The sequence below is a fragment of the Choloepus didactylus genome, chromosome 2, assembly GCF_015220235.1.
Source record: "Choloepus didactylus isolate mChoDid1 chromosome 2, mChoDid1.pri, whole genome shotgun sequence".
Lineage (NCBI taxonomy): Eukaryota > Metazoa > Chordata > Mammalia > Pilosa > Megalonychidae > Choloepus > Choloepus didactylus.
This window is the reverse complement of record NC_051308.1, coordinates 96,955,092-96,972,729: the sequence shown is the minus strand read 5'-3', so window position 1 is coordinate 96,972,729 and position 17,638 is coordinate 96,955,092. Positions and strand designations below refer to the sequence as shown.

The 17,638-nt window shown below is 48.0% G+C and overlaps 1 protein-coding gene across 2 annotated transcripts in view; it reads left to right on the top strand.

Annotated features, from left to right (window-relative positions):
• Positions 1–17,638, top strand: part of RCSD1 (RCSD domain containing 1) — a 70,298-nt gene that overhangs the window by 44,985 nt on the left and 7,675 nt on the right. Inside the window, exons 3-7 of one of the 2 annotated variants that reach the window (XM_037825432.1) lie at positions 3,305–3,412; positions 4,516–4,605; positions 8,517–8,588; positions 12,075–12,278; positions 14,356–15,102. In XM_037825432.1, coding sequence (XP_037681360.1) covers positions 3,305–3,412; positions 4,516–4,605; positions 8,517–8,588; positions 12,075–12,278; positions 14,356–15,102 — 1,221 coding nt within the window. The remainder of the gene's footprint in view (positions 1–3,304; positions 3,413–4,515; positions 4,606–8,516; positions 8,589–12,074; positions 12,279–14,355; positions 15,103–17,638) is intronic. The other variant, XM_037825433.1, reaches the window with a different exon arrangement.

Below are 17,638 nucleotides of genomic sequence, written 5' to 3'. Positions count from 1 at the left end.
CCAAATTGTGTTTACTCAACATGGCAACCGTGTGGGGGTGTCCCATGCAGTCCAGACACACGGGCTCCTCAGTTCCCAGAAGAAAGTCCCATTGAAATGGAAAGTAAACATCAGAGGTGATTTTCTTCTAGCCTCGGCAAAGTCAGACAGTAACCACAGGAGTGGTTTCCAAAACTGGCTGCCAGCTCCAGGCTGGAATGGTGGCACAGGGGCTCAGTAAGCATGATGTGGGCCCAGGAAGAGGGAGTGGAGATCTGCAATTTGTGAAGAGAAGTGTGAAGTGAGGCAGGACGTGGAAGGGAGATGAGCCTTCCCTCTGCCAAAAAACAACAACAAAAAAAACAAAAACAGATTTAAGGCAAAGGAGATTGGACCAAGAAGAAAGGTCAAGCTGAGGTCAAGCAGTGACCAAGACTCAAGGGCGTGGCTGCAGGCAGGGGAGGGGGCTGCAGTTGGGAGCAGGTGACACTGACAGACCAGGTTGGATGAGGGGGTAAGAAACCACTCTTAGAGGAGCACCTTCTCCCTGGCAGGTTCTAAGTACTCTATGCACATCAAAGGAGCAAAGAGAGAACACTTAGTCCCATGGAGACACAGGGGTCCCAGGGAAGTCTGAGCCTAAGTAGAGATACTAACGTCCTCCTCAGAATTAATGTCATGGCCTCATCAAGACAGCCTCAGGGCGGGGGGAGAGTGACTGTAGAAGGACTCCACAAGTCTCACCGGCCTGAGGCTGGGGTGGCCCGATATTGAACCCACCAAGAGGAAGTGAATACTTACACCTGCCAGTGCAGAAGAATTACAAAGCAGAATCCAAGCAAAGCCTCCAAAAGGCTGAGCCACTTGCCCTGGTCCTGCCCCAAGACCCTGCTTCTTCTTTGTGCAACCCAGTGACCAATAATAATATCAAAATTAAGAGAGCACTTTACAGTTTCCAAAGCATTTTCACAAATTATGTTGTTTAATTGATGCCCATTGCTGGACTGTCAGGGGTTGGAGTCAAGTGTTTCTCAGATTATCCCCCGTTCTGCTTCTGCTGTGTGACTCTAGAAAAGTCACTTGCCTTCTCTGGGCTCCATTGTGCCCAGCTGGTAGAAGGCAACAGTCACAGTCACTCCTCCACAACATAGAATGACACATGTCTGGAGAGGGGCTGGCAGTGCGTGGATTTGCCAGGCTTAAACAAGTTCTGAAGTCTTTAGGTGTTCTAAAGAAAATCCATTCACTGGATTCCAGGGACAAATGCAGACATTATAATCTTTCCTTCAACCAATTTTAAGTCCTAAATGCTTCCAGAAGCCTTGTAGTTCTCTCTCTTTTTAGTCCCTTGCCAAGCCTGGTTTCAAGACAGGGAAGTTAGGGAGGAGTTTTTGATTCCCGTACAGCTCTATTTTTAACTGGAATGTATCTTCCAGTGCCACCAGTGATTGGCGCCTTTGAAACCGAGGTAAAGTGCACTGTCAGCAGGACCTGAGCAATAAATAGAGAAAGATCTGTTACGTGGACAGGAAGTTAGACAGATGGACAAACCGATTAGCCCAGCATCTTTACCAAGCGCCTCTCAATTAATCACACACTGTCTCTAAAGCCTCTCCGTTGTTCCAGAAGGACAAGGTGACCCTCTCTGACCACTCGAACATGGCAAGTGTGAGGGTCAAACAGGTGTGTGTTGTGAGTTCTGCCCAGTGGGGGCTGCACTAATTAGGATGGCACATCTGACTCCTTGGCTTTTTCCCAGTATTATGGGGAAATCTGGCTGCTTGAAGAGAGGTGAACTTGACAGTTGGTGTTTAGGCTCGGAATTGGGATGAACTTAAATTTTAACTGGAAACAGCAAAGAGGGACCTTGTTTTCCTTCAGACAAGCCCATTTACAGATGAGGAAGTCCAAGGCCTCATCAGTTTTGCCCCCGTCCCTAACCAAAGCTTTGTTTCCATTTACTTAACTTCACGGCCTAGGAGGAAAGGGGCTAACCGGGGAAGGGGGTAAGAGCTGCCTTCCTCTTCCCTGTTCCAAGGGGGCAGCATCCTAAAATGACCAGTGACATTTACTCTGGAGGGAGCATCCAAGTCAGAAAGCTTGAAGGTGATTTTACCACAAAAAGGAGGGTCTAGAGGTGTGTGTGTGTGTGTTGTGATGTACTGCTGGAGGCACCAGACTTCATCTTTGCAGGCCACGAGCCCGATGGAAAGACAGATGGGCTCTGTCTCAGGCAAACTGCTGCCCAAATCCTCCCAGTTTCAGAGCAGATGTGACGAAGGGAAGTGGTAGAGGGATTCTGCAGTCTGTGTAAGAAATGACGTCATTACGGTGACAAAAGGCAAAAGCCTCATGTCTGGCACTGGACACTTAGATGATTAAAACCAGGTGGTTACGTAGGCCGTCAAAAGTAACAAGGCAGAGCTGAGGCGCTGTTTCCAGCCCTTGCTGACTGGTCCTGTGTGTCTCGGTGATGAACTGGGCGTGGGAGCAAAGGAACTCCAGGGGCGTCGCTTTGCTTCTTCGGGGAGGCTGGAGACACCTGGGAGGAAGCCACCATAAACCCTTTCCCTGAACTGGGGAAGAGCAGCGGTGTGGACGTGCTTGCAATCGGCTTGCACAACCTAACTTTCAGGGGATTCCTTCAATAAAAAGGAAAAGAAGGATTAAAGGGGCCATTGTCTCTCAGTGAGGGCCCTATGGAGATACACAAATAAAATCATCAGGAATTCTTTTTGATTGACCCCATTGCTAGTAATAATAATAACACTTATAAATCACTTACAATGTGCCAGGCCTTGTCCCAGCACTTCGTATATATAAAATAAATCATCTAATCCACAGAGCAGCCTTGTGAGTGATGTGCTACTGTTATCTCTGTCAAGGCAAAGAAAGGTTAAGGAAGGTCTCTCTGGAGGCATTTTGCCAGCCCCCATTTTTCAAAGCCTCATGTGAACAAGGGAAGGAGACTCCTACCCTGTTGCTGATACATCTCTTTCCAGGTGGGGTCTTTGAGGAATGGGGAACCCAGGGCTCGTACTGCCTCCGAGGTCTCTCCAGGGCCCCCTCCAGGATGGGACCAAGTTGTCATCCCCTCCAGACCCCCACGGCCACACCCAGTGTCAAGCACATCGGCAATAGTCTCTAAATGTGGTTGATTGAGTGTTTTTTTTACAATCCTTTAATGCAGGAGCCAGTTGCAATATGCTGTTAAAATACCTCCTTGTCACATCATTCCTGCTTGTGGCTCCACAACAAGCGCCTTGCATGGCACCCAGTTCCTGGCTGATTTGCTGATTAAATTTGCTTCTCCTTGGTTTGCCAGGAAGGAACGGGACCGGCAGAGAACAAGGCCAATGTGGACAGCTCCGCGTCCCCGTCGGTGGCCCAGCTGGCTGGGCGCTTTAGAGAGCAGGCAGCTGCAGCGAAGGAGGTGAGTCCAGAGGCGTCCAAGCCCCTCTTCTGGGAGGGGGGCTGGAGGAGAGGGAAGTCTGGGTCAGGCCCAGAGGAGAGGGAGGGAGGAGGCTTGGTAATCACCAAATTAGGAAGAGAAGCCAGAGAGGGGTCCCTGTGAATGTGAGGAATGTCGCCGCTGCTGCGCCTGGTGCAGAAACTTTCCCTGCTAGAGCGGCTGATGCACTGGCCAGGAGGGATGGGAAACAGGGCTGAGAGCTAAAAACCCTGCCTGTCAGAGCTTCCTTTTCATCTTGATCATCCACTGACACAGACTTGGATCGCGTACAGCTGTGCCAGGCCCGGACAGGCTCAGAATAAGGAGGCGCCCACACCCGGCTCCTGTCCCCCAGTCTAGGAGTCAGGAGCCAGGGAAGGCTGGGGCAGAGTCCATGTTGAGAATTGGGAAGGAAGAGAGGACGTGAAGGGAAGCACATCCAGGGAGGAAGCCAGCAATCAGCAAGGAAAAGGATCCAGTGACCAGCTGGAGAAGAAAGTGTGAAAGGGGGTGTTGTCGTTTGGGATATGGGGCTAGGTTTTCTTTATTCGTGCAGTGGGAGGGAGCTCATTAGAGGGGAGCTGAGGGAAGCTTATCCTAAGGTAGGAAAAGAGTTATCATGGACCCCTGTAGCACAGGAGAACACAGTTAGCATGCTTAGGTGCCACGATTTTGTACCTTTGTTTCCCCATCTGAAAAATCAGGTCATAATTTCTAGACATTATAGGAATGTCGTAAGGGGAAGAAGGTAATATTGATCTAAGGCACTGGTGCTGCTTGAAAGCTGTATGTGGATATCTTTTTGAGGTATTGTTTCAAGTTGATGAAGCTCTATCAGGAAAGGGACAGGAAAAGGATAGGAGAGGAGAGGCTGAAAGGCAAAATGGGCAGCCGGTTAAAAAGAATTAGTTTATAAGGTAAATAGGCAAGTCCTAAAGACATGCAACCCCTTCTCCCCCTTCCTTTGTCCTCCAGACATCCCTAAATATTCCTAAAACCAATTTCTGCTTCCTTCCTCTTCCTCCCTGTTGCCTGATTAGCTCTCTCTCTTTTTCTCTCTGTGTGTCTGTCTGCCCTTCCTCTAGACACCAACCAGTAAACCAACAAGAAGGAAACCGCCCTGCTCCCTCCTCTTGTTCCCCCCCAAGGTAGAGCTGGGCCAGAATGGTGAGGAGGTAAGTGCTGCAGGTGGGACTCAGAGGATGCTGGCTGTGGGTTTGCTTTTTCCTTCTTGAAGGGGCACAAAATTCATGCCTTTGGCCCTCCAAAGCTGTGCAGGGAATTTCTCCATTTCTGAAGTAGGGATGAATCTCCTTAAAGAAATGCTTCCTGAATCCTTTACTTTGAAAACCAGAGTCCTTCCTACTCACTCTTACTGAGTCTCCTTTATGAATTATCAAGGACAAGAATGGTATTTTTCAAGCCTGAGGATTTTGAGCAAAGAGAATGGGCTATGTGTCATTAGCACGCTGGACCCAGTGTTCGGGAAAGTTAGGTTTTAGTCCCAGTTCTGACTTACATGACCTTGGATTAGGCCTCGTTCTTTCTGTGTGGAGAACACACCTGGAAAGAGGGGCTGCACGTACATAGGGCAGAACTGTCATGTGAGAGAATTCCGTGGTTCTACAGTATCCTTGTGAAGGCTGGCTGTTGTTCCGGATCATTGGCAGAAAACCAGAGCACACGGGAGGCCTCCGTGCCCTCAGATATAAATAGTCAGTGTTAGCAACACAGTAAAGGCTCTGGTGTCATAAGTCCTAGCCAGTAATAGATCCCCTGCCCGTGTGTTCACCAATTCTGTCTAACTGTGGCTGTAAGAGCGACTTCTCCATGCCCTGCCCCAGCAGTCCACGAACCTTCACAGTGGTCACGGTCCCTCCTGAGATGAGTTTGCATGTTCTGCTCTCCAGTTGGGGAGGCCTAGCCCAAAGTAGAGGAAGAAAGCCAAGAGACATTTCAGTCCCAAATTCTGCTTCAACCCCCTCTTTTTCTCCCCCTCTTTTTTGGGAGACCAGCATCCTGATAATGGACATCAGAAACCCATGTGAATTTGGACAAGCTTCTTGGTCTTCTATCTACAAAATGGGATGGTTGAAGTAGAGCAATAGTTGGAAAACATTTTGTCAACCCAAGACTTATAGGCAGAAGCCCATCAGATAAATTGAGAGGTGCTTCTGATCGAGCCCCATCTGAGAATTCCTTTCCCTCCCTCCCCACCAAACAAGGGTCTTAAACTCTGGGATGGGAACCCCAAGGAATTCAGTTAAAAAAAACACTGAGGTTTTTTGTTGGGGTCTCTTGAGGCTCTAACATTAGATGCTGTGGCTTCATGGGCTTATCAGCCAATGCCATGACCAAATACACTCCAACAGCTTCTCTTTACAGAGGGTCAACTTCTCCTCGTCACCTTTACCCTCTGGGTTTTGTGTCTGTGCTGCGATGCAGCAGGCTGAGGCCACACTCACTAAGGATCCTCTTGTAAGGTTGTTCCCTGATATCCTGGGCTTGGCCCAGGAGAAGTCCCTGCCCAACACTGAGCCCGTCTCATTTTAAATGGGGTCAAGAATGCTAACCAAACAGATTAACTAATGTCCTTCCCTGCAATAAAAACAGAGTGAGTCAGGTTAGCGGTAGTTGGATAAAACAACTCCATTCCAGTGGTTCTGGGGGAAAATAAATATATAGGTTTCACCCCACAGGACACCACCCAATAGTTAAAGGGCGTGTAACAGCCAAGGGCTGGGTGCATAGGGAGGTGGGTTTTAGAGTGAAAGTCTTGCCTAGAGCCTAGAGTCCTTGCACACAGGAAGGGCACTGCCTGAGGGGATCTCTGACTTTTCTGCACCTTGAAATTCACATAGTAATAAATGAGCGGCCAGCGTTGTCTGGCTGGCTGGAGGCTGCTGCCCACACTCCCCGTTCTGTCCACCCAGAGCCCAGCCTGCAGGGGCACCAAGATCAGAAACCATGGGGGCCCAGCGGGAGGCTCACAGTCAGGCTGCTCTTGCTCCTAACACACAGTGCTGGGAAGCTCACCCTCCCTTCTTCACCTCCTCCCTGTGCCTGCCCAGGCCTGGGACGGCAGGCTCAGCCCACCTGCTGCAGGGCTTCTCCTATAACCAGGGTGACCACGGAGGTTCCCCTCCCTGGAGGACCTAACGAAAAGTGTTTTTATGTAGCCTCATCTGCCCAGAAAAGGGCTTTAAAAAACACTCCTGTAAAGCATTGACCACTACCAGAGAGTAGAGACTAAATCAGTCATATTTAACCTTATGTAACAGAAAAATGCCTGGAAGGTAAATCTACATAGATTGTGTCAACTTCAACAGCTTGCCTGGAGCTACTTATGAAATGCTAAAGGAAATGCTGCCCCCTGCTGCCGTTCCCAGGAACTGGCATTAGTGGCTATTCTGGATTCTTCCGGCTCTGCAGTTCAACTGAAATCAGCAAGGGTTTTAGAACATCAGCTGGGACTCCAGCAAAGTCCTGGGCTGAAGGGACAGTGTTTATCGAATGCCCACTGTCTTCAGAGAGCAGTGGTCAGTTGTGGAAGAAAAGAATTTATAGGATTACACTGAGCTTTACTGCCAAATTTGTTGCTGCAGCTTCTCGAACACTATCTCCAAAAACACTCGCCCATATGAAATTGCACTGTGAAGCACAGAAATTAAGGACACCTCAACTTGGGCCAGAAGCTTTTTTTTACTCACCCCTCACTATGGGCAAAAGGCTTCTTGAAAGACTGCTCCAAGAAGATGGAGCCAGAGGGACCCTAGAGCTAGAAGGGTCTTTAGGAACCATTTATTCCATCCCTGCTGTGTTTTGGTTGAGACTGAGGCTGGTGCAACCATCTGGGTTCTGTCAAAGCCAGAATTAAAACAGGATCTCCTGAGCCCCAGCCAGTGACTGCCCTCCGTCAGCACTGGACCCTAAAAAGGTCACAGAAAGTTCAGTTGAGTTACCCTCCCTCCTTCCATCACTAAAATGCAATCATAGTGTTCAATAAGTGTCTCAGAATATTTCTAAGAGGTTAACTGTTATTCCTCTTATGATTCAAGTAAATTAGTGTGTAAGGTAGGGCAGATAAGATGCTTTGGATTGCTAAACTAGAGGAAAATCCCTTGTCTTCTACCAACGTCAAGAAAGTCATCATGGATCTTTATCTTCTTTGTCTTCTTCATCATCATCATCATCATCATCATCATCACTGTCATCACTCTTATATGTGGAAACTGACTCAAATTGTGGGGATTTTACACAACTCTCAAGAAAGAGTCAATGTTTTTAGATAGGACAGAATCTTAAGGCAGACAGGATTTTTAACATAAGTTCATCATAAAAATAGCCACAACAAATATAGCATACATATGGTTATGTAGCATATGTGTGTGTGTGTGTGTGTGTGTGTGTGTGTGTGTATGACAGCATCAACCATTACCAGAGGGTAGAGACTAAATCAATCATATTTATCTTTATGCAACCAAAAAATGCCTGGAAGGTATTAGATTCTTAATAAGTGTCTGCTTAGCTAAATGAATATTTGATGCTTTAGAAAATTATAATTTATAAACAATGCCATTGGTAGGATTTTCCAAAATATTGTTAGTTCAAGGGGGAATTACAATAATACCTCTGTCAGGTTTCACTCATGATCTGTGGTTTCTTGTTTTGTTTGTGACAAACAAAATGGATGGTCATTTTGCCCTTTATCTTTGAAATTCCCTCCTATTGTTGGTTCACATTGTTGGATGTCATGAGGTGAAGATCTCGCTCCCCTCAGAAATGGTCTGTTCCCTCATGGTCCTGAAGATGTTCTTTCAGGGATAGAATTCCTTCCCTGTGATGGACATCTGTCCTGACCTCTCTGATTTATAGATTCAAGTGATCTTGCTAGTAATTGATGAGGGAGGGAGAGAAGGGGAGCACGCCTCACCCAGGCCCTGGCCAGGAAGTGAGCTGCTGAAACTTAAGTGGAGAAACCAACTTCTCTTCTCTTCTCCTCTTATCTGTGGCTTTTGGGCTCCAGCCAGAACCCCATCTCCTGTCATTCCACTCATTTGGTTGTATTGGTCTATTTGCTCCATAGAAATCACTGCCCAATGCAAGCCACCCTCCTAAAGTCAAGGTGAAGAGCTCTCCTCTGATTGAGAAGCTTCAGGTAAGTGCAGAAATCATTATTCATTGCCCACTACTTATCCAAAATTTGCAAGTCTTTAGATCTCCTAGGGGTAGCCCCATCTGTACCACCTAGATAACCACCTAGTGATCAAACTTTGCCAGGGGATAAGAATCTTACAGCCCTCCACCTGTGGGTAAAGGGATAATATAAGGACCATATCGCATATAATCTCATCTTGTTAACACTTAGTGCTGGGGGTAGATAATGTATGCCTCAAGAGTCTTATGAAAATGGGACACTATAGTTTCAAGAAATACCCAGGACTAGCCAAGTCCTCTCCCCCAAAGCTGAATGCAGCCGCAAACCATTCCGTTACACAGGACTGAAATTCAGCTGCGACATGCTCCACTGATATGGCCAAATTCTCTGTTTGGTAACATCCTGCCCTACCTCTCCACCGATCAGCCTGAGTGCCAAGAGCCTTTGCTCATGGTGCCCAGTGCTGGACTGGCTTTCCTGGGAGTGTATATGAAGGATAAGTGCAGAGTCTGTTGGGGAGACAAGATATTCACACATGGTATAATAAAAAGTGTATAAGAGAGTGAATACCAGAGATTGAAACTGTGTGTGACTGCCCAACCGCTGTTCCTCTAGACCAGGGTTTCTCAACCTCGGCACTGTGGACATTTTGGGCTGGATAATTCTTTGTCATGGGGTCAGTCCTGTGCATTGTAGGATGGTTAGCAGTATCTAGATGCTTTGCACCCCCATCCCACGAAGTTGTGACAACCAGATTGTTTCCAGACATTGCCAAATGTCCCCTGGTGGTGGAAACAAAATTGCTTCCAGTTGAGAACCACTGCCCTAGAATTAGAGGACAAGAAGAGAATAGAGTTGGCAGTAGTAGTCAATGATGAATGCTTTGTGAATCATTGGTCCTTCAAGGAGGGGTAGCTAGAGAAGAAGGAGAAAGGTACTTCTGGGGTGAGAAATGGCATGACCTAAAGCACAGAGGAGGGGGGTAGGCATGATATGTCAGGGCGGAGTCTGCAGGAGGGGCTCCTGCTGTCACCCCTGCCTCTGGGCATCCACCCAGGACAACAGGCAAGGCTGCCATGCAATGTATTTTCCTAATCAGGCCTAACTAAAAGAACTGGCTCAGCAACTTCATTTTGAAGCTATTGGGGCTATCAAGACAAATAGCCACAGCTCCTGCAGTTCCCACCATAGAAGAGCCCGGGGATTTATTTCCCAGTCCTTGTTTGGGGGAAAGGAAAGTGTCTCTGGGTTCTGGCCGTGAGCCTACTCCATGGAGGGCTGGGGAGATGCTGCAGTGTCTCCCTGAAGCATAATTCCTACCGAGAATTCTTGATACTGCCCCAGCTGCAGGAAGGGCCTGGGGCTGCCTGTCACTCTCAGAGGCTGCAGGACCCCTGTATACAAATAGGTATCTCTCAGAAGGGTTACCAAAACCCCAACATCCCTCCTAGCAGCTAGAAGAGGTGTAGCCCAGAACCCCCACTTCTGCCACCCTGTTGCCCACCACAGCTTTCATCCAAGGGCCAGAAAGTAGTTTCCAAATTCTCTGTACCCTGCAGTCTCAGTCTTATCCCCCTTTTAGTCAATTAATGAGCCTATCTGGGAATCACAGAGGCTTAAGAATGAGGTTTTGATCTCTAATTGTTTAATCTCACTAAGAATGTATGACAATTTGGCAAAGTCCTGTAAGAATGTATGACAATTTGGCAAAGTCCTGTAAGAACTTTATATTTGGGGTATGTGTGGGACACAGAATTAAGAAATGTATCATCAGATAGATTTTTCTTCTAAATATTCTATTGGATGAGTTATGAACTTTGATTTTTCTTTACTAGAGAGTCCATAATTCAATGTTCAAGTTTTCTGCTGACTAGCAAGTTCCATTTTATTTATAAGCATGTTGCAGAGGGAATTTCCCAACTTGAAATTTGGGGTTCGTGGGTCCTCCTTTAATGCGCACTTAAAGCCCCCTCTTCCATGAAGCCCTCTGAGCCATCTGAGCTCATCGACTCCCACAGCCTTTGCAGTCCAAATCCTTCCCTTGATGCTCATCATATTCTGTTTTGGGACCTGGCTTGGACTCACAGTATTGCTATTTAACTTTTACATTTTTAATTTTTACCGTGATTTAGTCTTGTCTCCACGACTGTATTACAAGTTTTTTCTTAAAATAAAAATAGAAATACTCATGCCTTCCTAAACACGTGTAATGCTTTAGAGTCTGCAAATCCAAAGAATTCCAGAAAGGAGTTCTCCAGACAGCAGCCCTTTGCAGGTGGAAGGGTGGTGCACAGGGGAGTCTGGAGGGACAGGTTTTGAGTCAGATAGTGGCAAGAGTGCGTAAACAGGGACCAGATCATAAAGGGATTTGGAGGAAAGGCTAATAAGTTTGGACAAATAAAGAATCTGAGATCTAGGAAGGCTGTTGGGCTCACTGAAGGTCACACAGCTATTAAATGAAAGATCCAAGATTTGGAGTCAAGTCTGTCAGCATGGAGAGCCCATGAACTTTCCATTGCACTATCTGCCCCTCGATCCCTGCCCCTGCCCTGTGAGGTCTTGCTGCTGTTCTCCCCATCTGGCGCTGCTGCAGGGTCTGCAGGATGAAGCTGTGCAGTGACTTGGAAATGCAGAGGGCAGGAGGAGGTGGAGGAGGAGAAGGAGGGCTGCCCCTAGATGGCGCTAAAGAGGATTCGGCCTCATGTACTGCCCTCCCCATAGACACCTTCCTGCACCACCACCTTCTCTATGGCAATACGGAGGAACTCGGACTACCTCCCCCTCCAGACTCATAACTCCCTCAAGCTGTGGTTACCTTTGGTAACCTCTCCCCTTCGGTTGCCCTCGGGGTTCATTTTACTCTGGTTTCACCTGCACTATATAGTGCCCCAGGTGTGGTGCACAGTGAATTGCTCTGCTGCCCCCCTAGCAGCCTGCTGTGCCCACCCTCCAGCCATCCACCAAGAGAGAACCTGGTACCTTGAGTCTGAGACCTGGCTTGGATCGCAGGGTAGATTTCTTAGCCACTTTCCTAATTTGTGCAATGAGAACAACACTGAACAAGCAGGGCTTTCATAGAGGAAAAAATGCATGTGACCAGCAAACAGTAGCCTCCAGTAAGCAGTGCTGTTTTTGACTCTGTCTGAGAAAGATGGTAATGGGTACTGACTTATTGTGAGCTCTTGGTGCCTACAGGCACCTGCGGTTGCTTTCTGGCTAATTTTTCTATAGTTTGGGGCATTTTGGGTGGATCCGTGTTGTGCTGTCTGGAATGCAGGCTGAGGTAGCAGCAGGAAATGGACTGAGTCATCAGTGCTTCCAGGAGCAGGTTGTGGACAATCAGTGGGTAATTGGTTGGGAAGTCACACAAAAAGCCTCATGTTACTCGCTTTCACCCAGTTCTGAGACCAGGTAACCATGAAGCTAAAACAGAGGCTCTCATCTTCTCCCCACGCCTGTTTGAAATGTCTCGTTTTTTCTCAACAGGCCAATTTAGCCTTTGATCCTGCAGCCCTTCTGCCGGGGGCCTCACCCAAGAGCCCTGGACTCAAGGCCGCGGTGTCCCCGTTTCACAGCCCGCCCTCCACCCCCAGCAGCCCTGGCGTGTGGTCTCGGTCCAGCGAGCCGGAGGAGGTGCCTGTCAGCTTCGACCAGCCGCCCGAAGGCAGCCATCTGCCCTGTTACAATAAGGTAAAGGCTGGGTCCCAAGCGTTGAGGTGTGTCTGCGGAAACATGGGACAACCCTCAGTTTTCCCTCCTGTTGCCGTCCTGGCAAAAGAAGGAAACATTTGGAGCTGGAGCTGGTTTACCAGCAGTGAAATTTCTCTACTCCTTTGTCAGCTTTCCCTGAACTAACCTCTCCCTGGCCTGTCTCTCTCATCTCCCCCAAGAACTACACCACTCACCTGGAAAGGCAGGCTTGGGGGATGGAGTGCACTATTCTTTGTGGAGAGAGGGATGGAAATTCAGGGCTGCAGGGATAGTTATGTAAATAACTAAAGGCGAGGGCTAAAGACCTGAAGAGTGATTTACAGAAGGGTGGGCTGGGCTCTAGGAATCCATATGACCCCGTTTTGGCCTGATGTGGATTATCCCAAGTGTCTCAGCTCAAATCATTCTTACTGCAGCTCGCTTCAGTTTAAGATCATCCCAGACCATTTCTGACATAGGAAAACTTTGCAAAAAGAGATCTGGCAGGTCCTATTTCTGTAGATGCTGCGCTGATGCTTTTGTGTGCATCCGTCAGATCCCTGGCCCTACCACATGGAGATAGGAATTGGAGATACGGTGTAGTCCAGTCCAAGAGGTACCCAGCAAATCTGGGCCAGAGCCAAGCAGGGCCCAAGGTTCAAGGCAGTCTGATCCCAGGGAATGGTAAATGGGTGTGGCTTTGGAAGTAAGGATGGAGAGAGTAGAATCTTCTGGGTCAATCCTGGAAATGCATCTATATATTTAAAAAAGAGTCAAATAAGTAAAGACAGGTTGGGCCCAAGGAAACAAAGCTGGTGGTAAGGAGGAGATAGAGCAGGCTTGAGCCTGATGGCCAAGGACAGGGCACCCCAACCTAGGGTGATGGAGAGACCCCCAAAGGCAGAACCAAGTGAACGGTTCTCAGTAGAGAGCTGGGGTAGGAAGGTAGATGTGCTGCTACCTGGGCATAAAAGCCAGGGTGGAGGTGGGGGCTCTGGGGATTGCTTCAGCCTTCTGGCAGGCAGCAAGGGAACAGGCAAGATTATCTCTGAGTCTTGCTGGCCATGGGGGCGGGGCCTTGATACCCTATGGGGCTGGCCTCTCAGTGGTCTCAGGAAAAGGGCCTGAGAAGCTGTTATAAGCCGGGATTTCATGCCAAACCTCAAAGACGGAACTAGGACTGACAAATACCAAATACGACTTACCAAAGTTTAATTTACATATAAATTTTTAAAAGGACACATCACTTGGGTAAAGTAGGGGGTCCCACAGGGACATTTCCATTACACTTCAGACCAAGTCCGGTGGGCCGAGGGGAGGCCTGATTCTGAGATCTGCAGACTTCCCAGAGAGTAGACTGTTTTCAGGCGGCCTTGCTGGGAGCTCCTCAGATACGGCTTCTGATAATGGTGGAGCTGCCTTCTGGGATGCAAACTGCTTGACTTTCCCAGGATCAGCCAGCTTTTCTGGGGGTGAGAGGGCCTGGTTGGGGAAAAGGAAGAAGCTGGTCCGACTCAGGACCTGTGGAGTCCCTGGCCCAGGCCCAGGCTGTCAGTGGGACTCTAACCCCCTTCTCTGTCGGGTCCACCTTTATCAAAATAATGTTTTCAAAAAGTTAAAAACGTGACTTTATTCAAAATAGAACTAGATTTTCTTCAATGTGTCCATTTATGGGTAAACCAGTAAAATGGTAAAGCTGGTTCAAAGAGCATTTGAAGAATTGGTTATTTTACAGGCCATTTAAAAAAAAACAAAAGTTAGAATAAAGTTGCTAAGTTAGACACAAAACTGGTTAAAATTTTAAAGGGCAATAAAACCATAGGTTTTCTCTTTCACTGGATGGAAAGCATTGCATCTGCACGAGACAAAAAATCTGCAAATTAACATGTAATTTCACAATTTTGCGGGGCTCAAACCTAAAATATAGAGCAGACAATGGTACATTCTTTTAAGAATTAAATAATTTTGGGTGGACTTGTTAAGCAGTGCTTTAGACCGACATCCAATAGGACACACAGTCCTCCTCTTGGCCTTTCGTTGCAGGTTTTGAATAATTTTTCTCAACACGTTCTTCCAGGTGCGGACGCGAGGCTCAATCAAAAGGCGCCCCCCCTCCAGGCGGTTCCGGAGGTCTCAGTCGGATTGTGGGGACCTTCGTGACTTCAGGACAGCAGACTCATCTCAGGAGAACGGTGCCAAGGAGGAGAACGGCGAGGAGGTGTTCACATCCAAGAGCACAACCCCAGGATCCCCTCTGTCCAGCGATGGGGTGGAAAAGGAAGAGGGGAGAAGCCTGGGGTCCAATGAAAAGCTCCCTCTGAGGAGGACATCCAGCAGGACAGGGAGGCCTGAGGAGACGGGCAGGGCTGCAGAGGATGCCAAGCAAGGGAAGAAGGCTGTGGGGAATTCAGATGAAGACCACCAAAGCCCAGCCCAGGAGGAGGCCACAGAACCACCCCAAACATCCAGCCCTGAGGCAGAGAATGGGTGCAGGAGCCCCGTGGAAGAAAAAACAGCTGGAGAGGAAACGGAGACCGAAAAGCCTACAGAGGGGAAGCAGGAGAGGGCGGGAAATGAAGAAGATAAGCCAGGACAAAAAAGCCAAGACGCAAAGAAGCTGGAGGAGAGCACTGCGTTGAAGGAGACTCCCACAAATCCCCCCGGAGAAATGGAGGGTGACAAAGCCTCGGAGCAGGAGAAAGACAAGGAAAAGCCAGAGGACGGGGATGGAGTTCTCAAGCCAGACTGCAACCCTGGGACTGGCCATGCCCAGCTGGAGCCCAACAGTGAGGTCCTGAGTGGCCAAGCAGCTCCCCCGGGAGAGGTAGGTGGCCCGGCTTGTTCACATGGGATGGGCAATGCCAAGGCCAGTGCAGGGAGCTGGCCTTTTCCGCCTTTGTCACTGTTCCTTACAATCCCATTATAAATCTGCTCAGTGTGCAGTAACAAAATTGTCAGGCTCCAGTCTCATGCCACAGTTGATTGAAAGAGGCTGTCACCGATTGGTGAGGGGACAAAAGGACAAGAAACGGAAGTCATCTCTCATGCTCTCTCCAGCTTCTCTCTGACTGGGAGTTCTGGGTGTAAACAGAGTGATGGAGATTTGGCATAACTTGGGTCATCAAATATTTACTGAAGTGAAGTGCAGGATCCTGGGCTCAAAGCTGTAGGGGATTCCAAGATGAAAGGGGGTGCTCCTTTCAACACAAAGTTCATGACCTAGCTTGTGTGACCAGCAGCTCCTTAGGATGCATCAAACAAGGAAGAATTGGCAATGGGCCGGGGATACTCCAAGAGAAGCCCAGAGCACAAGGGAGGGAGAAACGAATTTTATGTGGAGAGTTGGGGGGAAGAAGTTGGGGAAGCCTCAAGTCAAAGGTGGCATTTGAGGCGGGTCTTTAAAGAAGAAGGCTTTAGGTTATATCCATTCACTCCTGGTTATTGGGCCCCTGTCGCACAGGAGGAAGAGGGAGATAACTCAGTCCCTGCCCTCCTGTCTGGAACTTCCCCTTCACCCATCTCCTCCCCACCTCTTGAGCCCACCCATCTGTGCTTCAGAAGCAGAGCCAGGCCCAGGGGAGACTTACAAGTTATACAAGAAAAGCAAAGTGCCCCAAGCACCCCGCATCAGAGCCGCTCCCCAACAACCTCATCAACTCAGCCACCCTCAAATGTTTGCCCCTTCCCTGTTTGCTAGCTCACTCGTTCATTCACTCACTCGAGCCACCAACAGCTTTCTCCCGACCTACTACATTAGCCTCTTATCTGGCAACCTGCTTCCACTGTTTCTGCCTCTACAGTCCATTCTCTGTACAAAAACCAGGTTTTTTGTTTGTTTGCTTGTTTGTTTATCATCTATTCTTTGATAAAATTATGCACTTCCTGTATTAGTGTCCTATGCTTGTTGTAACAAATTACCACAAATTTGGCAGCTTAAAACAACAGAAATTTACTTTATTGCAGTTCTGGAGGGGAGAAGTCCAAATTCAAGGTGTTGAGGGGTTGGCTCCATTCCATGCCTCTCCCATAGCTTCTGTTGGCTGTCAACAACCCTTGGAATCCTTCCTTGCCTTTTCCAGCTTCTGGCGGTTTTCGGCAGTCCTTGGTGTTCCTTGGCTTGTAGAAGCAGCTCTCCAGTCTCTACCTCCATCTTCAAATGACCTTCCCCTGTATCTGTGTGTCTCAAATCTCCCTTTCCCTTCCCTTATAAGGACACCAGTCATTGAATTTAATGCTTCCCTAAATCTAGGATGATCTCTTTTGAAGATCCTTAGCCCAATTACATCTGCAAAGACCCTATTTGCAAATAAGTTCACATCCATAGGATTTTGACATATCTTTCTGGAGGACCCAATTCAACCCATCTACCTCCCTACCCCCTCACTCCATAACTTCCCACTAGAGTCAGAATAAAATCCAAATCCTTCACCATGGCCTAAAGCCCCTGCATGGTGGGCCTTGCCCCCCTCTCTCTTGACTCTTCCCATGGCTGTGCTCCAGCCACATGGATGATTTTTCTGTTCTTCAAGTACACCAACCTCACTCCCACCTCAGATCTCTATCTTTGCTGCCCCCTCTGGCTGGAACACTCTTCCTTCTGAACCTCACATGGCTACCTCGTGCGACCTGTTGTTCAGATCTCAGCTCAAACGGCTCCTCTTCATTTAGACCTGCCTTGACCCCTCTATCTAAAGGAATCTATCCCATCCCCTCTCTTCCATCATTTCATTTTGTCACTGTGATACTTATCACTATTTGAAATTCTCTTTTTTTTTTTTTTTTTATTGTCTCTTTCTACTCTTTTTCACTGCCTATCGCAGAACCTGGCACATAGTAGATCCTTAAAAGATACTTGTTGAATGAATGAATTTTAAAAGGAGAGAGAAAATTGTTCAACTCAAAGAAAATAATCCCTAACAGTAAAAAGACAGGTGTAAGAGGAGTTAATGTTTTGTTGGGGGCTTCCCAGGAGCCTTCACATTATTCCCATTCAAACTGAATTTAGAGAAGAAAGTGTGAGTCCCAAAGACTCATGACTATGACTGAGACCCCTCCAAACGGACTGTTAGGCAAACATGCTTCAGATCTCTTTAACATCATCCACTCTAAATGAGCAATCTGATCCCTTTAGATATCCACAGTGTCTCCAGAAGGCAAATGCATGCCCTGAATATCCTTTTTGAGTCCAAGTAGTCACCTGCCAGTGGTTCTGACATCTTATTGTCAGGATAGAAGGCACCCACCTTGCTAGGAGACCTTTCCATCTCACTGGCAGAGTTAACAGGTCACCTTGGTTGAAAAGCTAATGGGAAAGGTCTCAGGTGGAAGAGGGCTGCCTGCCGAAACTCCAGGTGCTTTGG